Source organism: Aptenodytes forsteri, unplaced genomic scaffold (assembly GCF_000699145.1).
Source record: "Aptenodytes forsteri isolate BGI_AS27 unplaced genomic scaffold, ASM69914v1 Scaffold154, whole genome shotgun sequence".
Classification (NCBI taxonomy): domain Eukaryota; kingdom Metazoa; phylum Chordata; class Aves; order Sphenisciformes; family Spheniscidae; genus Aptenodytes; species Aptenodytes forsteri.
In genome coordinates, this window is record NW_008794083.1 from 1,261,715 (window position 1) to 1,289,707 (window position 27,993).

General features: G+C 36.9%; 1 protein-coding gene across 1 annotated transcript in view; it reads left to right on the forward strand.

Annotated features, from left to right (window-relative positions):
• The window catches only part of FANCC (Fanconi anemia complementation group C), an 87,973-nt gene extending 60,734 nt beyond the window's left edge, over positions 1-27,239 (forward strand). Inside the window, exons 9-15 of the mRNA XM_009273047.1 lie at positions 6,366-6,418; positions 9,400-9,499; positions 15,197-15,272; positions 16,090-16,171; positions 19,942-20,113; positions 23,007-23,207; positions 25,482-27,239. Of these exons, the coding sequence (XP_009271322.1) occupies positions 6,366-6,418; positions 9,400-9,499; positions 15,197-15,272; positions 16,090-16,171; positions 19,942-20,113; positions 23,007-23,207; positions 25,482-25,625 (828 nt within the window). The 3' untranslated portion in view covers positions 25,626-27,239. The remainder of the gene's footprint in view (positions 1-6,365; positions 6,419-9,399; positions 9,500-15,196; positions 15,273-16,089; positions 16,172-19,941; positions 20,114-23,006; positions 23,208-25,481) is intronic.
• Positions 27,240-27,993: the final 754 nt, after the last annotated feature.

The following is a 27,993-nucleotide window of genomic DNA, read 5'->3' on the forward strand; positions in this document are numbered from 1 at the left end:
ACCCACCTCGCTACAACCTCCTTTCAGGTAGTTGTAGAGAGCGATGAGGTCCCTCAGCCTCCTTTTGTCCAGGCTAAACAACCCCAGTCCCCTCAGCCGCTCCTCATAAGAAGAGTTCTCCAACCCACCTCGCTACAACCTCCTTTCAGGTAGTTGTAGAGAGCGATGAGGTCTCCCCTCAGCCTCCTTTTGTCCAGGCTAAACAACCCCAGTCCCCTCAGCCGCTCCTCATAAGACTTGTTCTCCAGACCCCTCACCAGCTTTGTTGCCCTTCTCTGGACACGTCCAGCACCTGGACACCTTTGTGTCCAGCCCAAAACTGAACACAGTATTCGAGGTGCGGCCTCACCAGTGCCGAGTAGAGGGGCACGATCACTTCCCTACTCCAGCTGGCCACACTATTTCTGATACAGAAAAAAGATTTCATCCAGTGATGAAGAATGGAGAGACGAGAATCTGACTGGTGGGGGTGCTGAGTACCTGCCTCTGTCTTAAAAAATTATAAACTTTGGCCAGGGAAGATTTGAATCTGTTTTTACTTCAATCTCTGTACCCTTGGGAGTTCAGCAGTTTAAACAATTGAAATTCCTTGTAGATTATTTTATTATGGACTGCTTAGTTACTTGGTTTTGTTTGCAAACCTGAACAAAATTCTTAACACAAAACATTTGCTAAACTGTAATTAAAGTTTGTTTTCAAATCCTGCGCTACGCAGTGCACCAAAAATCTTTCCTATGCAAAAACATGACACAATACCTTTTCCAAAATAATGAGCTAGTTCGCAACACTAAATGTAAATTTAATTGTTAATTATAGTGTGAAATAGCATGTGTGCTATGTACTTAAATTATGTATTTCATAAAATGGATAGAACTAAAAAATGGCACGTGGTATCTTATTTTCAGCCTATGAAACTGCTTACAGAGTATGTATTTTAGACAGAAAAAGAATGATACCTTTAATTATTCTTCCTCTTTAATTGAATCTGCAAGTTTCTATTTTAGGGATCCATTATAATACTTGCAAATCTTGTAAGTGCTTGGTGTCAACAGCACTTCATATGTCATCTGGGGAATCTAGGTATTCCAGAAGACAAGGCTATACACAAGGCCTGTGCCTAATTTTTGTGTGTCAGATACACTGTGGTTTGAATACAGTATATGATACCACATGTGGCTGAGGAAAAAATAAAAATATCTAGGTTATATATGTAAATAAGTAAAATCTTTGCTTTAATTATTGATTTATTGTTGTTTATTAACAATGTTCGTATTTACCTTGTCTTCATATCCTGATCCCTGAAAAGAATGGAACATTACTGTGCTAGCACACTTAGGTTGTCCTTACTTGCCTCTGCTCCAAAGACTTTGGTCTTTCCACTCTGTAAGTTTCTTGTTTTGAAAGCACAGTGCAAGAGCTTTGAATGCTGATTTAGAGAGGACATCCTGTGAACAAGGAGCGGAATGAATGGATGCATAAAGAAGAGAGCCGTTGGAAGATGGATATTGCTGATTGATAGGCATTGATAAGAGGGAGGGTGCAGAAATGGGACATGGAATACCAATTAAAACCAGCAGGATGAGAAGCTTCAGAGAGGCAGTATAGAAGGAAAAGATTTGATCCAGAATCTGTGTTCTAAAATACTTAATGGTATTTTGTACAACTTGTACATGGTACTATAAAGACACTTTGACATTAGATCAGTCAGCACTTTGAATCCAACAGTATGATTAATTTAGCCCACCTGAAAGACATTTGAATATTTATTTAGGAATATGGGTATGCATTTTTTGGCAGTTGGATTATGGTATTTGTAGGATGTGACCTCTGTTTGCCTTATGGATATGGTAATAAAAAGTGGAATCATGAGACAAAACTTGATTTATACATTTTTTCTATTTGGAAGAAAACCTCTAGAGTACAAATAGGCAGAAATATGTTAATGATTTGGTTATAGTATATGATAAGAAGGAAATTTCAATAAGCTCTTTCATAATTGCATTATCAGAGTCATTTATCTAAACAAAATACCTTGATACAGCAACCAAACTGTACATAACCCTCATAGGGATCTATGTTACCCAGATAGTTGTAAACCACCATGCTTCTATTATGAAAGAACCTTGATATGCAATACTCTTGTATTTTAATTCCAAGAGTAATTGTAGTGTGATGGTTCACTAACTTGGGCTTTATATGGTATGCTATTAGGTTTGTGGTTTTGGGGCTAAACTGGAATTAATATTGGAAATTCTATAGTTATTCAGAAGTAATAAAAACAAATTAAGTGACCATCACAAATGGTCTTTTAGCTTCTTCAGAATTTGGTGGTTGAGTCGATGTCTTCCTTTCTCAAGTAACTTTAAGGTTTGTATGTGTGCATTAACAACTTAAATTTAAATAAATATACATACTAGAATTTTATGCTTTACCAGAAATGGATAGATATATATATAAACAGATTTTTAAAGCATGTAAAAAAAAGACGTGAATGAATCAGTGTCAATTAGAGTTTGTGTTCAGTTCTTAGATAACTTTCCAAAGTGGTTTTATTTCTTTAAAAGTTATGTTGCAAGAAAAGTGCAATAGTTTGAGAGGGCTTAAAATTTGTTGGCTCCTCCTTTATAAACCATCTGTTATTGCTGCGTTTTGTTTTTCCACCTTGTAGCTTTCTCAAGGCCAGCCCAGAATCGAAATTATGTTGCGCTCCGCAGTGTGTTCAGTTCTTAGATAACTTTCCAAAGTGGTTTTATTTCTTTAAAAGTTATGTTGCAAGAAAAGTGCAATAGTTTGAGAGGGCTTAAAATTTGTTGGCTCCTCCTTTATAAACCATCTGTTATTGCTGCGTTTTGTTTTTCCACCTTGTAGCTTTCTCAAGGCCAGCCCAGAATCGAAATTATGTTGCGCTCCGCAGTTAAAGCTCTAGCTGTGGGGTCTCCCTTGCTGTTATTTTCACTTCAGCATTACAGAGGAAATACAGTTTTCGTGGGTGATATGGCAACTCTTGTATTGCCTGACAGGATACCAAGCTGGAGACTGCTCTGGTTCCCATGCCCTTGCATTGCCCTCTTGCTATGCCTTATCCCCAAGTTTTGGGTCCAGCTGGATCCACACTCACCTTTCATTGGGAGCTGTGCCAATGAAATAGGCATTAACGAGGGAGAAAGAAGGAAGGATAGAGAGAGAAAATGAGGAGCTTTTTTTCTTTTAATACATTCCAGCTAAGTTACAATTAGTTCCCTCTGTATTGCGTGTCTTCAAAACCTATGTTGTTATGGTAAAATTTTTGAAATAGTGCACACTAATTTATTCATAATGTTGATGAATTCAGGAGCTTTTTAAACCTCTGTAAAAAGATGCTTGTGCTTTCAAAATAAGTGTATGCTTCAAAATAAAAATACATTCGGCACTTGATATAAGAAAAAAATTAAGTGTCATTTCTCATTTTTAATTGGTAAATATAAAATTCAGAAATAAAGGTAAATACACAATTTGGAAATACAGACAACATTGGAAATACAGCAGTGTAGCAGTTTCTTAAAGCTAGATGTGTTTAACTGTAGAAGTGGTGTGTGCAGTTAATTGCCTGTGAGTATCGAAGTCAAGAGAACTGGTATTTGCGGTGTTACCACCTCAAATCTGTTGCTGTGTGATCCTGGGCACAATTTGTTTCCCTGTTTATTCTTTCTTGCAGTTGTTATAGAGCATTCTGTGATGTGAATAAATGCAGTATATGATTATTAGTTTGTTCCTCTTTGTACCATTTACTTGCATCCTGTAGATACAAATTTTTTTTCTTATTTCTTTACTCAGTTCTAGCTTTATATTATAAATTGGTTGTTTAGGATTCTTCTTTCTGATAATATAGATGCAAAAGTAGTGTGGTTCTGTAGAACTTGTGTATGTAATACTTTGTTACAGTATATTTTTCCCTATTTTATTTCTTTCAAAAATCCCAGTGGTTTTGTGTGGGGCATACATTCTTAACATATGTAATCATGATATCACACATGCAGCTCCAGTTCCCTGTGTCTGGATCTTTTTAGTTTTGTGTGTGTTGTGCCATATGTATTGTGCATATTTTAAAGGTGATGGAACAAGCTTCTGGTTAAACAGCATGTTTGGATTTCTGAGCTTTCTGTGAAAAGTATTGCATAGTCACAGACAAGATTATTGAAATGTAAAATGCCTTTTTATTTTGAAAAAATAAGGAGATAATGTCAACAACATGAAAACCCTATGAGAATCCCTGCTGAAATTGACAATCCCTCCCAAACTCCAGAATTGCTGCTGGCTGTAGCAGAATTGTGCTGCCTGCTTCTAGGCCTGCTACACAACAGGCCCATCTTCAAATTGCCTTGAAGACTTTCATGCTATGATAGCATTCTTAGAGTGCATGCGAATTAATTCCATGCAGTCCATTGATCAGAATCTTGTGGCAGTAGGTAACAGTGGTGGGGTTTGGGGGGTTTTTTTGTTTTCCCTTTCGAATACCAGTGATGAAATTCATATTGATTTCAGTCATGTAGATTAAATACTAGGAGCTATTAACTGTGGTTTCTTGTAGCGAGTACTGAAGATTGCTGCTGTCTGGCAGGAAAGGGTGGAGAGTTTTTCATTGTTGCATACAGCACATTTATTTTGGTCTTGTTCAAAAGAGCTATGATTTGATCTTGGTATCTGTGCCAATGTGCTGATGTACCCTTTCTAGTTTATACTCAGCCTGTCTTAAGCAACAGTGGGTTGGTACGTCATCATAGAACTGTATGTGCAAAGGTATGTAGAGTATCTGAAAAGACAGTGGAGAAATGGCTGAATTCAACCATTTAGCCCAGAGGACTGAAAAACATACTTGTCACTTTCCGCTGTTTTCACAGAATTGCAGAATGGTTAGGGTTGGAAGGTGCCTCTGGAGATCGCCTAGTCCAAGTTTTCCTTTAAAAAAAGAAAGAGATGAACGTGTCTCTTTTTTGGTCTCGTCCAGCCAGTTTTTTTCTTCCTCTAGCAGTGGAAGTTTGGAGACCAGCCTTGCAACAAGCCGCATGCTGTTCTTCACACGTCCTAACAACCGGCTGTAAATATTCTCGAACACTAGATGGCACACGTTCAATAGGACAACTGAGCTACAGCCATGTGACAAAGAAAAAGTGTGGTAAAACATGAAAATGAGGTGCCACCTAATATTTTCAGTATGGTGAAGACAGCTGTGAGAAACAAAGAGCTTTTCTAGACAGTTTGTATTAAAGGTTGTCTCTTTATTTTCTGAGATTATCAGATAGGGATCATGTAGAGTAAAGTCCTCATTCTGCCTGTGTGCAATTAAAAAGAAAAAAATTCTGTTCTACTTGGTACTTTTTGGCTTGAAACAAATGCATAAAAGTTTTCTTTGGAATAGTGCATCAGGCACATAAAGCTGTTACAATAAATGCCATTTATAAAAGCTATTCTTTCCATGCATCCTGAGGTTTATGGAATACATTTTATTAAACATGCATTACTCTAGATTGTTCAAGCACTATATTCTCATCAAATCTTCAGGTGCTAACTTCAGAAACACAAAGCGTGAGTTTGTTTTTTAACTTAAGCAAATATACTTCGGGGAATGTGAAATAGTTATTTATTCCTGGTGCTCTATAAAAGCCTAATAAATCTTAGAGTTTAAGAATGTGGGATTAGGAAGTAGTGTGTTTACTAGTGCATATTTAATATAACAACTTTCTTAAAACAGTCTTTTGTGTGGTAGCATGATAAAAAGCCTCACTAGTTTTAAAAAAAAATACATTTTGGTGCACTGAGTTATTTAGCTTGTACTAGCAACTCTGAAATTCACAGAAGAAGGTAATACTGTGAAAAAATTGTCTTGGACCAAAATGTGTGTGGTAGTATTAAAGACAAAGGTGATAAAATAAATTTAATTTCTGGAATTTAATTCTGAAGGTGTAGCAAGAATCTCAGAGCACGTCCAAAAAGGATTGTCTGTGAAGAGGAGAAAAAAGCTTTTTGTAAATCTGCTCCCTGTCTCTTGCCTCCAGCAATTGCATGCAACAACCTGTTCTTTCTATCTGCCACCTTTAGTATTTTTAGTGATTGTTGTCATAAACAGTTTGGGATCCCAGGTGTTTGCATTTATCAGCTGATTAGCCTGCTTGGTATCGCTGTGGATCTCCTTCCATGACTTTGATGTAGTTATTTTGAAGAACCTAATCCTGAGAAAAATCTGAGGGTTTAGTAGGAGTTGATCTGAGATTTACAGTTTAATAATTACACTGTAATAGCATCCATGAGTTAGCTGTAAATTATACAGTGGCGGCTGTTTGAGTTGTTTCTTATTAATGACTAATTTTCTTTCATTTGTTTATCAACAGCCACAAGCAGCAAGCCATCCTGCCATTTTCAGAATTGTTAATGAAATTTTCAAGTAAGTTTCGAAATTATAGTGGGAGGTGTTTCAAATGATCAGTTTATATGTTGAGGTTTTCTTCATGAGAAGGAGGAGTATAATAATCCAGGATGTATTATAATTTCAGGATGTCTTTTTCTTTAGCTGTATGCCTTAGTATCCCCTTCTGCATCATAATATACAAATAATGAAAAATCTTAAAAATCTTGTGAACTTTACATGAAAGTTACATTATAATAATCATTGATACAGTTGACTACATTGTATTTTAGCCTTTAAAATTTATAATTTATTTAGTACTTCAGTAGAGATTTGTGACTGAAATATGATTTTGAGGGGAAAATTATAAATGGCTTGGCCCATGCCAGCATGAAGGTGGAATTTAGCTAAAACATTTTCAATTACCAGTGTAGCCTCTTTTACATTACGTTAATAGTCTTCAGGATTGATATCAGATATGCTCTTAATGGCATTAAACTATTGATCTGCCATAATGAGTTTGGCTTTGAATGCATTTAAGATTATTTTGAAGCAATATGTATTGTTTACCACATGGGGGCTTCCAGTCCTTTGTACTCAGTTTTCAGTGGCTTTTCACTTCACTTGACTTATTATTTTATCATTCTTTTTAAGTAGACCTACTGCCAGGGTTATCAGTATTACAGTTTCGATACAGCAGTAATGTATTTAGTGGCTGACATTCTTTGTTCATCAAGTGTTTTCCTTTTTAAGAAAGGCTCCCAGCTGCATGTGTTTGGGGGCATTTGTGTGTCTGTGTGCATGTTTAGGTTTGTGCAGGCACTAACAGAAGAGTCTTTGCTGTAGAAACTGTAGGCTGCTGTACTGTGAGAGTGGAACCACTCAACAGCTATTGCTATGGCAGTCCTTTCTGTTGCTGTGGTCCTGTGTCTGAGCACAGCTAGCGTTTTCTGAACAGATGAGACCAGTCACTTCTCCAAAGCAAAATGCACTCGAAAATTGATGTGACTTCAGCAGACCTGTACTAATGTCTTAGATTGGAGGCAGTATATTGTGATGGTTTAGGGACACAAAATTTGTTCAAGCTTCTTCGCTTATTTAGGGTATATAAAATATTTTCTAAAAATAACATGAGACGACATAACTCTTTTGCACCCTTTCCATTTGGTAGACAGTAGAAATGGATGAGATGCTGTTTCTCAGATAGTACAGGACTTTGTTCAGGAGAGTACTTCCTAAGAAAACTTTGCACTTGTATTAATATTCCAAATCATCTTAGAAATTCATCATGTTTTCCTGTTGCTCAGCCTACATTGTCTGCTCCCCTCTGCTTTGCATTGTTTCTATTTAGTATGCTTCTTCCTCTACATTGTTGGTATTAAACCTTTAATATGTTTTAAAAATACTATGTTTCAGGTCCTCTTGGTATTAAGTGAAGCTATATATGTTAGCTGGCTTTTGCAGACTGATTGGTTTCCACAGCTTTGTGTTCATTTTTGTTGTATTTCTCTGACATCCTTCCAAATATTATGAAGTGGTGTGCAGACATTAAGATACTATTCCAGATGTAGCCATGTGTGAGATTTTAGAGAGCTGCGATAAAGAACTTGTACTTCATTGCTTGGAAATTGTGTTATGTTTCTACACCTGGCAGAAAACTCCTTTTATTTTAGGGGTTAATACTCTGTTAGAAGCACAGATCTAAGCATTGTGTCTCTTTCAGGAATAACTGTTCCTGCTATTTGCATGCTTTTTATTGAGGTTGATTGTGCTAAATTGTTTTATCTCGGTGATATTAACTTGGGTTTTTATTTCCCAAGTAGAAGCGTATTTTGTTGCTATGTGCAACTATACAGAAGTCCACACACCTAGACTCTCTTGAGTTTCTGTGTGCTATTTCTTGTGTTTATATTACTGATTATATGTCACTGTAGTTTTGTGAAATTTCTCTGTTACAGTAACGTGTTAGCTGTTCTTATCTTTTAGATCATTACAAAAGAACGAAACAATTCTCTAGTAAAAAACTTACATATCAGTGGCAGCTTATTTTGAACATTTTTTCTTCTTACTATTACATGTCTTTCAAATAAGAGAATGAAAATTACGCTTTGCTGCCCATATGTTTTTCTGCTCCATTTGCTTGAGGTTACATTATGCCCTATGGAAGGCCAGTTAAAGCGTTCACCTTCCTGAACATCCAGAGTGAATTTTATGATTTCACCACTGAAAGCACATTGGAATGCATTGGTCCCTAATTAAATCTGCAGCAATTACTGATCTAAAGTATGCCTTTGGTATACACTCGTTTCTGTTTGTGCTTCTGATTCATTGCTTAATGATCACTAAGGAGTCACAGCGACAGAACAGCAGCTGTATTATTTAAGTTCAGTCTCTTTGTGTAGTTTTTTAAATACGTAACTTCTAAATTTGGTCAACAGCTTTCATTTGTTTGTTTCCCTGGGTCCAGTAGGAGTGTTATATTTAAAGGTTTAAGACAAGATCTTTTTTTTAATTTTTTTTTTCCCCTCCAGGTACCATATTGCAGGAGATTGTACTAGACTGTACTTTCTAATTTGAGATAGCCTAATTTGGATGCAGTCCCACAAAGCACTAAAGTGTGCTTAACTGTAGGCATGGGAATAGTTGCTCTGAACCCAGTAAGACTGTTCAGGTGCCAAATTTGCCTAATAAAGTTGTGGTAGTCTCTTTTAATTTTACACTTTTTTCCCCTATTGGTAGGGTAAATTATGTGTGTCTGCATGTATATTGTATATGCTTACTGAATGTAGTTTATTTGTAGGAGTTGCATACTTTTTTTTGAAGTAAAAATAAAATTAAAATTAAAAAAGCCTGCAAAGTTAGTATTTCTATCAGTTTCCACACTGACATAATAAGCTCAGAAACAGCTTGAATCTACAGCATACAAAGAATATACCTTTTCTTTCTTCATTTCAATTAACAGTGGTGTGATGGGCAGACTAATTATGTACTCTGTCATAATCTAACTTTCCAATGCTTAGGAACGCACTGCTGGAAACTGATGGAACTCCAGAAGTTATGACCACAATACAGGTGTTTACACAGCTCTTCCTTCAGGCTCATCAGAATGAAAACAAGCAGGTTAGTCAAGCTCTATTTCTTAATGTTTCTTTTCAATGAGAAGGTATGAAATTTCACAAGAAAAGAACAATTCTACTATTAAGAATGGTGATGGAATATATGTGTTGATTAATAGCATCTCTCTACAGCTGTATATACATGCCAAAGTTCAGTTCAAACATTTTCACCTGTGAATAAAATTATAGTGTGAAACCAATAGGTAAGAGCAATTTAGCTGACTTTACCCTGGAGTAATCCTGCAACCTAAACTGTGATTTTCACAGGGGCGGTTCCCCTGGTGCTGAAGTTTCTGCCTGTATAGTGAACATGATCGTGATCATCCATCTTTGATAGAAAGGATGAAAAACTTCAGATGCGTTTTTCTTTTGCAGTAGCAGGGTTTCTGATAATAAATGAAACAGAGATAATAACCCCATTCCCATTCCCCCAAATAATTGTAAGTAGGACACCAAATAGTCAGATTTGTCTCTTCAAAAGGTAGGAGACACAGAAAACATACTGGTTTCAGTTTCTGGTCTTCAACAGTGGCCTCAGAAATTTTTCCTCAGTCCAAAGCTTCAAATTTCCCAGCTTAGTGTCTCTTCTTCTGCATAGATTTTTATACAGGTTTTACTGAACTGAATTAAGTAGAATGACTTTTGTATGTATTAATTTAAACAAGAGCAGGATCAGTTTCTTATTTTTAAATTTCAAAATGGAGATATGAAAAAGTCTTATCTTGTTTATAGGTTGCAAACTTCTTTTCGGATTCCCAAATCACACTGTCATTTCACATCCTGACCATTTTGTTTGGTTGTTTAACTCCAATTCATATGATGTAAGTTTGGAAAGTATCCTATCATTTAATAGCTTTCACTTTAGACTTTCCAGTTCTAGTTTCTTTGAGTTTTGCATCTTTTCGGGGAGATGGTAGTTAAGAAAATTTTGGGACTTCTTGGAACTTGTGATGTACTGGCAGTACGTCACTAGTACAATCACTAGCAGTGTGATTCAGTCTGTCTTCTAGCTTCAGGCAATATGAATCAAGGATGAAACTGCAGCTGTTTTGCTTAATATACAGGTGCTGTGCATGTTACTTTTATGCCACCCTGACTACATGGCAGCAGCACACTGTGTAGCCCCAGGTGGGGGTGACTGGGTGGAGAATGCAAATAAAGATTCCACACCCATGAGACACCCAAGAGCTAATCCTGTTGTGCAGGTGATGCATTTGCTCCAGGGTGAAAGTCCCTCACTTGCTGGCATTGCGACATGGACTATTGCCCACTTTTTTGAAGTGGTTTTAAATGTTAAGTTTCCTCTATTTAACTTGTATACAGTTTAATTCATGGGGTTCTAATTAAGGTATTATCTTAAATATTAGAATTTAAAACCCCTTGTTTCACAGTTTATGAATCAACCATAATGTTAACTAACAGTTGGCATACAAAAATGCAGGCACAGACTGCTTCCTAAACTTTGTTTAAATCATTCAGATCATATTTTTTTGTCATACCAATATTACATATATTGATAAGGCACCCATCTTTGTGGTATCTGGATGCCCTTGACAGGACATAATGTGCTCCATTAAAATTTCACAGAGGAATGGTAAAACCGTTAATGACAGAGGATGAAGAGGGTTCTGGCTGGGTCATCTGAGACCTTAGGAATTTATAGTACAGTTAATTAAAAAAGGCTAGACAAACAGATGTGTCCACAAAATTTTCAAAAGAACCAGGTCATGTCTGGCAGTTGCACAGGTTTGCAAGGTAGGAGGAGAACAATTCTCTATGTGCAGTGTGGCAGCTGTCAGAAATAGCTGTCTTTTCTAATAACTTTGCAGACCATTTAGAGAGAACAAGGTTTGGCAGAAAAAAGCTGAAAAGTGTGAAAAAACAGTGCTACAGGGTTTAGGAATAGTCTTGTTTCCTCTATGTTTTGGGAGACTGAAAAATGTATTAATGGAACACGGAGTTTAAACCTACTTAGGAAAAAAGACCATTCGTGTAGTCATTGAATAAGAAATTTAAGAATGGGTGTACTGAGATCACTGTTGGGATAATCTTTTCCATGTTTTGTACAAGCAGATTTTCTTGTAAGTTTGTGATGGTAGTGAAAGCTGACCTAAGGATATTTGGGTCACGTTACTTGTAAATTTATGAACTTAAAGTTCATGTTTTTATTTGATGGAAATTATAATTTCTTCCAGGATTATTTTCTCTTGATCATTTCAGAATTGTCCGTGATTTTCACCAGGGAATTTTGTTTTAAATAGCTGGATAAATATTTTAAGCCAGTGTTCAACTTCTATTTCCTGTTATACATCATGGCAATTATTATAACCAGCCACATCCAAACTCGTTCTGTCTCTTTGTACCTTGTTTTGCACTTTGTGATGGCTTATGTAAGGAAAGAACTGCCTAAAATACTGTGTTTTTATGCTAGGAAGCAAACATTTTTTGCTTTGCTTAAACAATATGCTGAAAACTGGTTTTCACTTACTTTACAATACTGTTTTCATATGTAACTCATGCTGTGGGTTGTCTTGGCTACTACTAACTGTGTCAAGGGCTCCTTTTTCATGGGGATTTTTGGTGCAAGCTAATTGGCTACATGCATACTTTAGTATAGGGATTATTAATTTTTAATGAACCTAATTCCACTTGACAAGTAGACTTTTAGAGTCTTACCATACCAGTGATACCTAGACTGTCTGAGAATACTGTATATATTAGTGTGCTGTAATTTCAATTAACTTGTTTACAGAACAAAAAAATTAGTAGGGAGAGAATGTTTCATTCTATTTGTTTATAAGATACATGCATGTATATACCAAAAGAAATGAGTTACTAAATATGGTCTTCATTGGATTTAGAAATTTATCACATTTTATAAAGTCTGTATTCCCAGTTTGTGTTTCAAGAGATGATCTATTTGCTAAATAGTCTCTTATTCCTAAAGAAAGGAGACAGAAGAGTTCTAAGGTCATTGGTATGGAGATTTGAAGACTGAAATGACAGAATCATAGAGCGGTTGTGGTTGGAAGGGACCTCTGGAGGTGATCTTGTAAAAAAAAAAAAAAAAAAAAAAAAAAAAAAAAAAAAAAAAAAAAAAAAAAGTTTTGCACTTTGTGATGGCTTATGTAAGGAAAGAACTGCCTAAAATACTGTGTTTTTATGCTAGGAAGCAAACATTTTTTGCTTTGCTTAAACAATATGCTGAAAACTGGTTTTCACTTACTTTACAATACTGTTTTCATATGTAACTCATGCTGTGGGTTGTCTTGGCTACTACTAACTGTGTCAAGGGCTCCTTTTTCATGGGGATTTTTGGTGCAAGCTAATTGGCTACATGCATACTTTAGTATAGGGATTATTAATTTTTAATGAACCTAATTCCACTTGACAAGTAGACTTTTAGAGTCTTACCATACCAGTGATACCTAGACTGTCTGAGAATACTGTATATATTAGTGTGCTGTAATTTCAATTAACTTGTTTACAGAACAAAAAAATTAGTAGGGAGAGAATGTTTCATTCTATTTGTTTATAAGATACATGCATGTATATACCAAAAGAAATGAGTTACTAAATATGGTCTTCATTGGATTTAGAAATTTATCACATTTTATAAAGTCTGTATTCCCAGTTTGTGTTTCAAGAGATGATCTATTTGCTAAATAGTCTCTTATTCCTAAAGAAAGGAGACAGAAGAGTTCTAAGGTCATTGGTATGGAGATTTGAAGACTGAAATGACAGAATCATAGAGCGGTTGTGGTTGGAAGGGACCTCTGGAGGTGATCTTGTCCAACACCCCAGCTCAAGCAAGGCCACCTAGAACCAGTTGCCCACGACCATGTCCAGTTGGCTTTTGAATATCTCCAAGGACTGAAACTCTACAACCCCTCTGAGCAACCTGTGCCAGTGCTCCGTCACCCTTACAGTAAAAAAAAAAAAAAAAAAAAGGGGTTTTCTGATATTCAGATGGAACCTCCTGTGTTTCAGTTTGTGCCCATTGCCTCTGAAGAGAGCCTAGCTCCATCTTCTTTGCACCCTCCCTTCAGGTATTTATATACATCAATAAGATCCCCCTTGAGCCTTCTCTTCTCCAGGCTCTCTCAGCCTTTCCTCATCGGAGAGATGTGCCGGTCCCTTAATCATCCTTGTGGCCCTTTGTTGAAGTCTCTCCAGTATGTCCATGTCTCTCTTGTACTAAGGAGCCTAGAACCAGACATAGTACTCCAGGTTTGGCTGCTGGAGTGGCTCCTCATCGGAAGATGTGCCGGTCCCTTAATCATCCTTGTGGCCCTTTGTTGAAGTCTCTCCAGTATGTCCATGTCTCTCTTGTACTAAGGAGCCTAGAACCAGACATAGTACTCCAGGTTTGGCTGCTGGAGTGGCTACTCACCAGTGCTGAGGAGAGGGGAAGGATCACCTCCCTCAACCTGCTGGCAATCCTTTGCCTAATGCAGCTCAAGATACCATTCGCTGCCTTTCTGGCAAGGCAAAGCCATTGCTGGCTCAGGTTCAATTTGGTGTCCACCATGACCCCCAGGTTCTTTTCTGCAAAACTGCTTTCCAACTGGTTGGCTCCCACCATGTACTGGTGCCTGGGGTTGTTCCTTCCCAGGTGCAGCACTTCACACTTTCTCCTTGCTGAACTTCATGAGGTTCCTGTCAGTCCATTTCTCCAGCCTGTCAACGTTCCTCTGGATGGTGGCATTACTCTCTGGCATATCAGCCACTTCTTCCAGTTTTGTGTCATCAGCAAACTTGCTGAGGGAAGTCTCTGCCTCATCGTCCAGATCATTAATGAAGATGTTCAACAGGACTATCAGCCACTCTTCCAGTTTTGTGTCATCAGCAAACTTGCTGAGGGAAGTCTCTGCCTCATCGTCCAGATCATTAATGAAGATGTTCAACAGGACGGGACCCAGTATTGACCCTGGGGTACACCATTAGTTACTGGCCTCCCGCTAGACTTTGTGCCACTGATCACCACCCTCTGGGCCTGGCCATTCAGCCAGTTTTCAGTCCACCTCAAAGGGAGTTCAAATTGCACTTGCACATGCATGCTACACATTAGACGTGCCTGTAGTAGATGTTTGCAGAACAAAAAGATTAAAGGTATGCTGCTGCTAGTCTCAGTTACACAAGCAGCAATGTTCACAGTATACAAATTGCACGTACCCAAACAGAGGACAAGTCTGTTATCTATGACTACCCTACCATATGCTGAATCAGATTCTAAGAATTCTAGGTTTCCATTTTTTGAACATAAGGCAATAATCTACATCACACCCTCAGATTTTATAGATGTTATTAGTTCTTAGTTTAATATGACCTGTGAACCTGTTTACACTGGAAGATGAATTTAAACTAATTCGTGTCTCTTTTAACCTCTGCATATTAAGAGTGAAGACTTTTGTGATTACAGGGAAAAAGCCTAAGAATATTAAGATGTAATTTTCTTCATACTCTGAATCTTTTTTAATGCGTGTATTTTAAAAATCCATAGATAATTACTTTTTCTAAGCAAGCTTTTCCTAAATATCCCCCTTCTTTCTTTATGCAGAATCCTAAAATTAAGTGTAGAGTTTTTGTGTTCTCTTCTTCAGTCTGTATTGTTAATTACTACCTTAGATGAGATTGTTCACTGTGGGTTTGTTTTGAAAACTGACCAGAAAGCTCTTAATATAATGATTTTGTATCTTAGCATAAATTTCCACTGAAGGCCTACTTCCCTCACCATCACCAGCCTCTTGTCACAGCTTTACTAAGATGTCCTTTTGGTAAGTTTCTTTGTGAAATATTTGCAGCATTAGCCAACCTGCATGATCTGTATATGTCTTAAAATAACTTTAAAAGTGATGAAGACAAAATTTTGCCATTTCCTAAAGAGGGTGTGTTGACTTAGCAATGTTAATAATACTCTTTTAATGTTTTGTTTTGCAGGAACATCTAATTCTTATATAACAATAATACAGATATAACTTTAAAGAAAACTAAACCAGAAGTGAATAACAAAGAAAGAGTGCATAATTTTGTAGGAACAAAAGTTACCGAGATTGTAAAAATACTAAATATTCTTATCTTATAATATTAGTAATTGTCATTATGAAATTTTTCATATGTATATTACAAGAATAGCCTTGCTATTTGTCTCTGAAGCTTGAATTTTGCTGATCTTTTAGATTGCAAACCTAATATTTTTAGTCAGGTTTCCCATTTTTATAGATCAAGAAACCACTGCTCAATATGGTACAGTTTTTCATGTGCAATAATTTCAGCTCAGTACAAGAGCCTCTGGGAATGTTACTCCACTGGTTATATATTTCATATTGAGGTAGCATTTACACAAGGGTACATCGGCCTCATTTGAATATTCCTAGCTGTACTTCCTCACATGGATTTGTCAATGAATTGTTCTAAGAAACAGTAATTTTGGTATTGTTGAAAATTGGGAAATTTTAAAATGAAATTTTAAATGCTTTGTGATAACTGAATAAAGTTGCACAAATTTTAATGCTAACTTAATATGGTTAATTTCACTGTTCTGTTCTAGTTGGACAGACTATTAAGAGTTTTATTTTCATCCTCCCTCCTCAGAACTGCCAACTACACAGTGGTCTCAACACTTGAAACACATTTCGGATATGCTCAAAGCATTAGTAGAAGGTACAAACATTAGGTAAGCAGTATTATATTTTCTAACTTTTTGTCCTTTGCATATGTTACTTTGTAAAAAGTCATGTCATTTCAAGTCTTCAGTGGCTACATTTCATCATTTTCTTATTATTCTCTAAATAGAGCTTTGTTTTAAAGAATAGGACTTAGATTACTTACTGAACCTGAACTTTGTAGCACCTATAGACCTGACCAATAAGCCTCTGAGTAAACAAAGTCTTGTCATTCTTTTCATTTCAGCAAATAGCTAGTTGTATAACAGAAGTGCTTACTTGCCTATTCTCCCATTTCTCCCCCAAAACTTTTAAAACTGATTCTGAACTGAATGACAGGAGAACTCTTCCAACCAGAAAAGCAGCTAGTATTCGAAAGAGCCTGTTGTGAGCGGTACTGTTTTATGGAGGAGATTGTATTGGCTTTCTGCAGGCCTGTGCAAACATCCAAACTTCAGACTTCTTGATATTTTTTCATAAAGATATGACTGCTAGACTGCAGTATCATTGTTTGTTATATTACTCTTTGAGCTGACACCCCATGTTTCTGACCTGTTGCCCTTAGCTTTTTTGGTCCAAATAGTTACTATAATGAATGATAGTGTTTGTCTACATGAATTCTGCTTTGGTAGTAGATGCTATAGGACTATATGAAAAAAATGAAAAAAGATACATCTCTATCTGTTGCTGCCCTGTAATTCTTTCTTATCAAGTGTGTGATGAGACCTGACTCACCTAGAGCTTGGGTATGAATGAGTCTGCTTAGATCTGCTCCAAGAGTGAGCTTTCCAAAGAATATTGAACAGCTTTTAAATTCAAAGAAAGCAATTTCATTTTGATTTAAAACCTGAAATATTTCAATAGAAACATGGAATGCCTAGGCCAGATAGACTTGCAAAACAAGATACTCAACTGTCCCCCTGTCTCCTGGAAGGCAGATACTTTCATCCACGCTTGGTTTCAGTTAACCCATGGAGGCTTTTATTTTTGTTGTTGAGTGGCAGAAAAAAGCTTTTTGCTGTTCCCTCTGAGGCCGGGCTGTCTGCTGGCAGCTTCTCATTTTCTGTACGAGACAAAGTTTAGTGCTGTCTCGCCTGTTCATCCCTGAAGTCTGTCAAACCTTTCTGCCCTTGGAGTGTGACCAGTAGCTGGCCCTGGCTTCTTAAAGAAACACGTAACTCAAACTTAGAACAAACAAATAAAACAAATATCATCCATCATAATGTGTTACAATAATAGAAGTACATCTGTTCTCCTTTTGTTGCCTGGTCCTTTCTTGGCTTATATTGTCTTTTTCCCTCTTTGCTTTGATAGTAAACTAATTTGAATAGTATTGTACTTGCCAGAATATCCTCTTACTTCCTTTAGAAATCGTGCAACAATTATGTTTTCTACCAAACCCCCCTCAGTTACAAAGAAAATGGATCTGGCTTAAGTTTTTAAATACTAATATCCATGAGGAAACTGTATTTGATTTTCTTTTATTCCTTTATTCCTGATTCTCCATCTTTTCTACTTAATAAGATTAACAGAGGAGCAAAAAATACTACTATATAGCATATCCTCTTGCTTCTTATAGTCAGTGCTCTCTGTTTATATAGCTTGTTTTGCCATGGTTTTATTTTACACCAAATGTAAGTCTTACAGCAAAGTGCTTTCTGTGTACTTCTAATACAGGTTGCTTCTGTGCCATTATTTATTATTACATGTATCATCTCAGTGAACAGTAAATATTATGTGACATTTTAAACCAGAAATCAAGCGATGTACATTTTGCGGGGGAAAGTCCCAGAAAAAGTAAAGGGCCACTTTTGGCAATGACAGTGGAGCAGTTGATGTAGGTGCCACAACAGAGCGGGTAGAAACAGCAGTGGGTACAGAAGTGACTCCATGACTCCAAACCAGGTACTGTGATGGTATAGGAAAGTTAAGGTGAGTTGTAAGTGCAGTGGTATCTAGGCTCTCTAGGCAAGAATGAAATTCTGTTCTGCTAAGTACCTGTTAAAATTAGTTTAATGCTTAAAGTTTAAGGACCTGTATTTACACATTGAGCTATGAACACTTCCAGTTGTAAATACTGTCAATATTACCCCAAGTATAGTTATCTGTTCTCAGTAATTAGCTTTTAATTAAATTTAATCTTTGATTGTACAGCACTGGGTTTCAGAGCTAGTCTCTCCGCTTACATTGTCACAGCATTGAATTATGGTCAGATAAGTAGATTATTTTGCTGAGGGGAGGGCAGTTGTCCTAGATCACTATCACCTTTGTTTTTTCAAAGGTTTTTAAGTTGCATTTCCAGATTCTAGTATCTTCAAAGACTTTACCAATGCTGATCCTGTTCCTTTAGCTAAGGAATTTTAGTCTCCGGTTTTGTCACACATCTCTAGTTCCCTGCAGTCTGAGCCAGGCTGCTGCCCCTCCAAAAGGTGTGCAATATCAACAATGGTGACTTTTATAGCAGTCACCTCAGTACTCTATTTTCTGTCTCTGACTCTATGTCACTCTATGTCAACCTCTTATGTCTGATGTCAGTGATCATGTTTATCCAAAAATACTGTTGTGGTGGATTTGTGTGCTAGTAATAGGATTTTGAGACCCTGAGATTCTGTGGCCTATAGACAATATAATTTACAGGATCAATAATTTCTGGGACACCTGTAGACAACATCAGTCACCAGTATACTCCAGACATAGAATACTATCTGCACACATCACACATCTGTAAAACTGTCTCCCACCTCTTCAGAAAGTCTTAAAAATAAAGCAGGTTATTCCAACTTGAATTGTAAAGATTGTAAAGACCTTGTCACATTCCCCAGATGACGTGATGGTATCAGACAACTTAATCAACTCCTGAAATTTCTGAGATCTCTTGGAGTTTCCTGGGAAGGGTGGCACAGCAGCTCTTGGAGTCCCCAGGCATAAAACATAAGAAAAACCTCTAATTCTTCAAACTTTTGCCAAACTTAATAGGAATAATTGTTCCTGGTTCTTAATCTCCTTCCAGCTGTCCTTCTGTCTGTCCTTCCTTCCACGCTCAGTTTGACCTTTTGCTTCGGAGATGCCTACCATTAGTTTGCATCTATCCGTTATTTCTCTTTTCTTTAGTCTTAACTTTAGAAGAGTACATGTGAGAAAGTGTAGAGATGAGCTGTGATCCATTCTCACTCTTCTTTTTCTTACTGCAGTAACCCAGTTGTAAATACCTTCAAAATTTTCATTAAAGAGGACCTGAATTTTAAGAATCAGAAGATGAATATCCTTAAAAACTTTATATTTAGTCTATCTAAATGTAATTCCTCATGAGTTACCAAAAAACATGTGCCTCATGAATTACCAAAAACCAGAAAATATCCCTGGAAAGCAACAGAGAGGAACTGGAAGACAATATAGGGCAACAGTATGTTAGAATACAACACTTGAGATATGATTTAAAATTTTGAAAATCCTTCAACTGGGGAGTATAAATAATAAGGTTTAATTTTATGATGTATATTTTAATACATAGTATCTTGTCACAGTTTATTAGAAACTGGTGTTATGGATAGACTGTTCTACTGACAAAGTTAATCTGCTAGTAGCACTGGGTATGTCTTATTTGATTGTGACTGCAGGTAATAGAGTAGTACGTGGATGTATGCTTAGCAGGTAAGGCATTACCTGTTGAAGAGTAGTTTAACAATTTTTATTTTCATGCCAGTGCCCTTTGCAATTAACTTAAGACATTTAAAAATGTTAAGTAACAAGAAATACTTATTGTGTCTTTGTTATTTTCCAGTTCTCTTGCTGACCTTTTTGAAATCTGGTTTTTGGTTGCTCGTTTTGGAGAATGGCTGGATATTGCGGCAGAACAATTACTGAAGGCTGCTGTAGAACCAGATGCTTTGCTGTGGCTGCTGGCATTTTACTACTGTCCTCAGAATGAAAATCAACAAAGGACTCAAACAATGGTGGGTAATGTAGCGATAGTAAGCAGCAATAAGCAGCAACAGTCTGCTTATGTCTTACTGCTATAAAACAAATAGTGCACACCAGAAAAATGAAAAGTCTACACTGGAGAAGGTTTTGGCTTTAGAAGGTCTCAGTGGAGAGAGTTGAAAGATAATTTTTGTGGATTTTCTTGGTGACATTTAGAAAACATTTTTCTTCTTTATAGTATATTATATAGATTAGCACCTTGAGTTTCTTTTGGATAACATGGGTGCTTTTAGTCACAAGTAAAACTACTCTAGGAATGGTATTTTTTAAATCACTGTGTGGCAGAATTCAGCATTCCTGTGTTACGACATCTTCTGAGAACGATACACAAGAGTAATCAAACAGCAGTCGAAGCAGTAAAGATACTTACCAGACACAGCCCTAATCCTAACCTTGCCCATCTATTCTGATTTCTCTTATGTATCTTTACTGATTTGGGGCATATATGAGATTGTAACAAGTATGTTATATTCCCACATGCTAGGTTTCTAACAGAAGGAAGCAGTGTTCTAACCTCACACACTGTACTGCATGAAGAGTGCTCTGTGTCTATGTATGCATGCAAATACATGAAAGCCTTTAATTTAGACCTATTACACAAGTTTGAACTAGCCCAAGCAATCTGATCTACAAAGCCCAGATTCAAAATCTGGCTGTAGCATCTCTAGTTTTCCTTTCCTAGTAATCCATTTGAAAACGGATTCTGTTTGATTTAAAACTGCAGCTCAGTACACCACTCTAGTAAAACATCATGCTTTCATTTTACATCTAATGGTCCATGAACCAAAACCAGTGTGTTCTGCAATATTTTATTTCCTTCTCTTCCCCTCCTGCCACCCAGATCGCACTACAAACGCAAGCTCACATCCCAATCACTTTTAAATTTTTTTTCTCTTTCATTTCTCATAGTCTAGGAGCAGGGGTGGGATGTTGGCTGAGCAGAGTTAGGTTAGAGCTACAGTGAAGAAAAGAAACCAGGGTTGGTTTTAGACTGCAGTTTTGGGAAAGAAGGCAATACCCAAGTAATAAACATGAGTGAATGAAACTGAAGGACTATAGGTGCAGATCTATGTATGGAACATTGTTCTAACTCCAGCACCATAGAATGAAATTGCATTGTCCCATATATAAAATCATCTCCCTGTGTGTCCCCTATTCTATCAGTTTGTTATTCTGTCCTAATGTATGACAAACTTTAGTGAGAAAAAAGCTTTTCCACTGACGGCCCACGCAGTATACTCATCTGTTCCCAGAGGTCTAATATTTCAGTTTGTTATGATTCTTTTCTTTAGTTACTTCTAATAAGACTTTTTTTTTTTTTCCACAGGTCAGGCTGCTTCAAAAGCATTCCCACAGTTCATGCAAAGCTTCTGCCTTTAGTTAGATATTTGCTTTTTCTTTTAATTTGTCCTTTGGCAGGTTAGCTCTCAGCTCTTTCAAATGGAGTGGTTTCCTCAACCCCTTCACCTTTCCCTAGTTACAGATTAAGATGGGATGGGAACTTCTGGCAGGTGCCAAGCTGGAGGACTTTTCATTCAGCATATTTTTGTGTGGAAAGGCATGCACTCACGACTTAAGATTTTGTCTTCCTGCTACTTACTTTAGGTAGCAGCTTATTTATCAGCAAGAGTGGAATACATAGGGTTAAAATGATTTAAAGAAGAAAAAAGCTACTTTTGCTGTTCACTAGACTTCACTCATAAGTGCAGGACTGAATATTCTGCTCAATATTTATTCATTTGTTGGAGTCCTTTCATACCTTTAGACTCTGAAACATTGGAGGAACAAAACTTGGAGGTTGGTCATAGTAACTTTGGCACTAAGAATAAGTCTCCTAGTCTACGTGAGCTCATGGAGCAGGGCCTGCTACTATCAATCTCCAGTCTGTGGCACATGGGATGGAGGCACACCAAGAATAGGATGCACAGAGGGATACAGAATCTTGAAGAATTCCAGTTACCTTTCTTTAGGTTGTGGTATCATTTGTTGCCTCACATGTAATTGTGGACATAATTCAAGAATAGCAGCTTTTTCAGACTATTGTATGTGGAATTGTTAATAGGGCAGGGATGAGAAAAGCAAGGTCAGGTAAATGACTGAAACAAATTGTCCTAATGAGCATGGTTGAGAAACGGGTGTCCTTTTCCTTTGCATCTGCAGTGGTATATTTTTCCATTGTTCCTGCACTTACTCATTTGGGTTTTTTCTACCAGTTTGTTCGGTTTATTTTTAATATAGTGAACAGAATTATTGTCAGGATTTTTTGCAATAGTTGCTTATAGTTCTTTTTCCATTGTGTAGGTGCCAAAATCTTCTCTTTTCTACTCCCAGTAAAAATTAGTTTTTATTGGCTAACTCAAAAGGTAAAACCATAAGTTGCAAACAACACAGGAAGAAGGAAAAAACTGCGTTCTTACCAGAAGATTTTATCAGCCAAGGTCAGGTTGCATGGGGATTTAATTGATTTGTAGCAGCAATACTGAAATGAGCCCTTGAGGAGCCTCTGTTCTTTTTCCCACAATGCAAAAATCTGACCATGTTCTGCTGAGGGACTTTCTCCATTTCCTTTTATTATTAAAAAAGGTCAAATCCTGGCTTGATGCCCTGCCTGCTTAGTTTGCAAGACCAAAGAAAGTTAAAAAATCCATTCTGTCCACCTCTCTGTGTGTGAATCAGTGTAAAAGAAATGTGTACAGCCCTTCCTTCCCTGTTCTCCCTGCTGCTTAAATTCAAACTCTTTTCATGTTTGGGTAGTTTCTGCCAAGGATTCAGTTTCCTGTTAGTGAATAAATCCAAAGGAAAAATACCATAGGTATGACCTTTACTATTCTCTGATCCTGCATCCTTTGAAATTGTTTCCTGCAGGTAGAAGCTCAAACAGTCTACAATCATCTAATGATGCTCTTTAGCTGTACAGTCCTTTCTGTCAAAGATCTGGAGGCTGCTGTACACAGTATAATGGATATAGAGCAGTGTTGTAACCAGCATCTTATAACACATCTTCTTACCAACTTTTTGCTCTTTTCTTCTGGTGGACATGTGATTGCCCAGGAATTTATTTACCATGTAAGTGTTTCTTCCTTTTTTTCAGTTTAAGTAAAAAAAATTCTTTTTACTATTTTGGATTTAAGTGCCTACCTCTTGTAAGGGACAAGGCCCAAGTGACTGTGCTGTGAGCACAAACAATTCCCCAGGAGAAAGCTCCAGAAGCCAGCCACGGGGATGGGCCAGTGTCACTCTCCTTGACTAACTAATGTCTCAACCACTCCTGAAACCGGGGTGAGAGAAGATTCTAGAAACCTTGGACTGGGGCCAATAAATAGGGGCACACATGAGCTCCCTCAGGGCGCTCTCCACACCGACACCCCCCGTTGGCAGGTCCGACGCTGGATCCAGGATCCCAGCGCTTATAGAGCGTTCGTTCCATTAAAGTTGATGTTCGTGTATGGACCTTGAGTGTTATCTCACTTTAATCCACACCGAGGGGATCTGCGGACCTTAGTCACTCTCCCCTTCTCGTAGGTGGGACGTGACACCTCTTAATAAAGAAAATACATAACAGAGAATTAAAGAAGATAATGACTACAGCAACTATACCTAACCGGCTACATATCTGTTTCAGCTACAGTCAAAATAGTTTCCTTCTTGACGCTTCTTGACAAGATCTCACTGAAGAGGTTGCTGTCCTGACTATACAGCTGCAAAAATAGTTAAGAGTAGTAGCTTGCAGTTAAGGGATACCTACAGTTCATTTACACCTGGCATAAATAGCATGTGCAAATATTTTGCTTTTCCCAGTTATAAATCACTCCCTTAATTATCCAGCTGCTGCAGAGATGATGGAACTGTCTTCTCTGTGTTTTCCATTATGTAAAACAGCTAGTTACTAAGTGTTAGCATTGATGAGGCAGAAGCTTGGTGCTTAAGCAAAGCCAGAGAGGAAAATGGTGTAATAATTGAGAGAAAAAAAGAAGGAAGACCTGAGAGAGTGTCACTTAGCATGTGAAAAAAGCTGAAGAGGAGTAAAATGTTGGAAGCGTGCCACAATCTCTTGCTATTGTTGATGAGAGCCTGCAGGTATGTTGGTGCAAATAGTATAATGTGTTTGTGTCTCTCAAGATAAATAGTGCTATGTCAGTATGAGATTAGGAATTTATTCCTCTCTAACTATAAAACCATACTCTTTTAAGAAGTACAAGCCTCCTGTGCAAGCAGATCTAGGGCCAGTGTGTGGTTTTAGCACTTCAAAAGTTTTTTTTCCTTTCAGCAGCAGTGTGCTCTTCCATCTGTATGGGATATATGGCATGTATAAGGAGATCTTATGACACAGAGAACTGGAAACCTATTTTGGTGGTTACTCCTTCTGGCTGACTAAACAAACAGGCATAAGAAGGACTAAGATATTTCTAGCATTTTAGGTGTAAGTTCACAAACGATCAATGTCTTCTTGGCATAAGAATGTAATGATAAAATTAAGAGGGGTTGTATGCATTTTTACAGTCTGCTGTTTTTAGTATTTCTCTTTTGAGGAGTGTGGCTGTTGAGCAGTGATGCTGTAATATACTAGTCTGCTGCTTTAAACCTCTTCAGGACGACCAAAGGCAATTTCTTGTTTCTTTATAGAAAGCAACATAACTAACTTTCAAAACTCTGAGTATTCCCCAGTGCAGGGTGGTCATGAGCTGTTGTAGGCCAGAGTATGTTGGTCTGATTAATTTTGACTGTATCTGTGTAATCATTAATGTGTAGCTAGGCTCTCCATGTGATCTGAAAAGGCCTGAAGACAATATATGAAAGGCAGAATGGTGTGGAACCAAATTGGGAGGCATGGCAGTGGTTTTAGTTAGCATAGTAAACTTTGGGATTAACACAGCAGATAACATGGAGTAAAGTCCCTCCTGATCTGCAATTGCAATGTTAGGATCTTTTCCTGGTATTTTGTCATCTTTTGGGGGAGGGATTTATTTTTACTTTTGAAAGCTTTATAGACTTGAATTGTCTCCCCAGACCCACCCCAAACCTTCCTGTGCTTTTAGTTGTTTTCTAAGGACATGACTTCTAGATGGTTACACTGTCCATTTGTGTTTCCTTTAAAAACTTTTTGACCTCTTGATTTGTTTCACTTAAATTTGAGAGAACAGTAGAAATCTCAAAGTTGCTCAGTTCCGCCAAGATGTATGAAAAGAGACACCGTGGGTAGAAGTTGCTTTTGAACTCAGAGCATCTCACATGTTCAGTGATGAGGGACAAATCTGTGGTTTTGTTGCAAATATTAAGGGACAATTCTTAGTACTTAGCAACATAATTGCATTATTTCCCATCTTCTCTGTTTGCTTTCAGATTACTGAGACAACTGATACAAGCAAAGAAGTTTGTAGCCTTCTTATCCGTACTGCATACAGAATTAACCGTAATGGAGAAGAAAACCAAAGGACTGTGAAGCTGCTGAATGAACTTCTTCAAAAACTAACATTGAAAGTTTAGATTTTTAATATCTATTTGTCAAGCCAACAAATCAGATCTTTATCCAGGTGTCAAGACTTTCATTAAAATCTTGCACTGCAGGTTACCAAGGGTAGAAAAATATCTACTTAAGCATATCCCACAACTTTGTATTCCCTCCTATGTAGTTGAAAATAATGCTTTATATTTGAAAAAAATCCTTTGTTTGGAAATGTTAACCTTTTAGAACATAACAGTAAATATTAAAGATGGTTGAAAATTTTGTTCTGAGCACCTTGTTTAACAAGAGACCTACGTCATTTAAAGCAGTTCACTCATCTCCTTGTTTATCTGTCTGAGATCAGTTTTTCTCTGAAATTAGCCATGGTTTTATTAGCAAATCATATCCAATTGCTTGGTGGGTAAGTTGTTCCTAAAATGTTTTGTTCTATAATTCTGCTTTTATGAAACTAATGATGATCTCAAATGAGAGTTAGTGATTCATGGTGAATGCACACTATGTTCTCAGGAAATCAACAGTGTTTCCTGAACTTTTAGTTCTTTTTGAAAATGTTTCCAAAATGAAACTCCTCTCAGATTTGCTAAATGATTTTTTTCAGTACTGCAGCTTTCACAGGACAGTGTTCCCTGCAAAGTACTATACCAATAGCTGGTCTCTGTCAACAGATACTGCGGGTAGAAGGTTGCTTGCAGTACAGCCTATTTTCAGTGTGCCATGACTGATGCTATTGTTTATTCGTTTAAGAAATCTTTTTTTCATTCAGACAAAACAGGGCAAGCACAACATAGGCATAAGGAAACTTTCCAATTTGAGGGCCAGATTTCCTAAAAAGAGCATATGGTTGCAACTCATCTCCTTCCTTTTTGTGTCCAGAGGTAGTTTGCTTGCTTCTTTGTTTAGGTTTTTTGTCTCATGCAAAGAGCGTGGACAGGGAGCAATGGCTTACTGTTTTACCCTTAGGAAAGTATTTGTCCCAAGTTTTGTGAAACTGTTTCCAGCTTAACTAGAAAAATAAGCATGGAGAATAGTAATGGCAGAGGATCTTAACACTTTTCAGTAATTTGTTCTCATATATTACCTAGCTTTAATGTCAACACTTGTGCTATGTTCAAAGATGGTACTTGGAATACTATCCTTGCATATAAAATCAGAGGCATGTATCTTAAATTAACACAGCTTTCTGAATGTAGCTTTTTTTTTTGAGCGAGGGAAAAGAAAAACAATGTACTTCGTGTCCCTTGGCTGTAGGAAGTGGAAGGATATTTTCTGTAATGCTGTTGACTGATTTCTTACAATTTTGTTCCCAGTGAGTCATATTAGACCAAATTACAGTAATTACATGTCCTCTCAGTCTGTTAATGTTTGTAATATTTGATTCCAGCATATGAAGAAGTAATAAATACGTAATGTATGTCTGTGAAGAAAGTTGGGGTTTTTTTTTTCCTCTTTTTGGATTAAAAATATTTCTGAATGAAAAATCAGACATATGTTGCAATTTTTCAGTTGTTGGTAGCCACACATATCTAAAAAAGCAAAATCAAGCAACCCAGTTTTCTATTCCCTGAATGTCATACCTGAAAAGCATGGCATTAAACTGAATTAGTTGTTGATCACAAACTCTGAGGTATTTGTCTAGTGGGAACACATGTAGAGTGCTCTACCTAGAATGATAAATAATCTCACATTTGTCTCCAAAGGAAGAATGATTTCTTTTTTTTTGCTTTAATTTCTAATCCAGTTGTTGGATATGAGATTCTTTGGTTGTCCTTAAATTCTCTTCATATTACAACTACATGTAATTTTAACTACTTAAAAGAAAGATTGGCAAAGAGTTGTAATATATGATTCTTGCAGATTTGTTAGGTGAATGATATGGGTGTTATATCTATCTCCAAAGGAAGAATGATTTCTTTTTTTTTGCTTTAATTTCTAATCCAGTTGTTGGATATGAGATTCTTTGGTTGTCCTTAAATTCTCTTCATATTACAACTACATGTAATTTTAACTACTTAAAAGAAAGATTGGCAAAGAGTTGTAATATATGATTCTTGCAGATTTGTTAGGTGAATGATATGGGTGTTATATCTATGTGTATTACAGTTGTTGGAGATGAATTTGTAACCGTCCTTTCACAGTGCAGTCCTTTTTTTTTTTTTCCCCATCAACAAACCACGTGAAAATTCTTCTAACTTTCTTAAACAAAATCAATATCCTGTTAAATAGTCATAAGTCAATTCAAGCAGGAAGGAAATGTGCAGTAAAGGCAGAAAGAACAAAATTAGTAGTGAATTGGTACATTTTTGTTTGGCTTCTTAAGAAATACTGCATGATTTAAATATTAGAAGGAGGGTTTGCTCATTTCAGGAGGCTTTAAGGAAGAAACCTAAT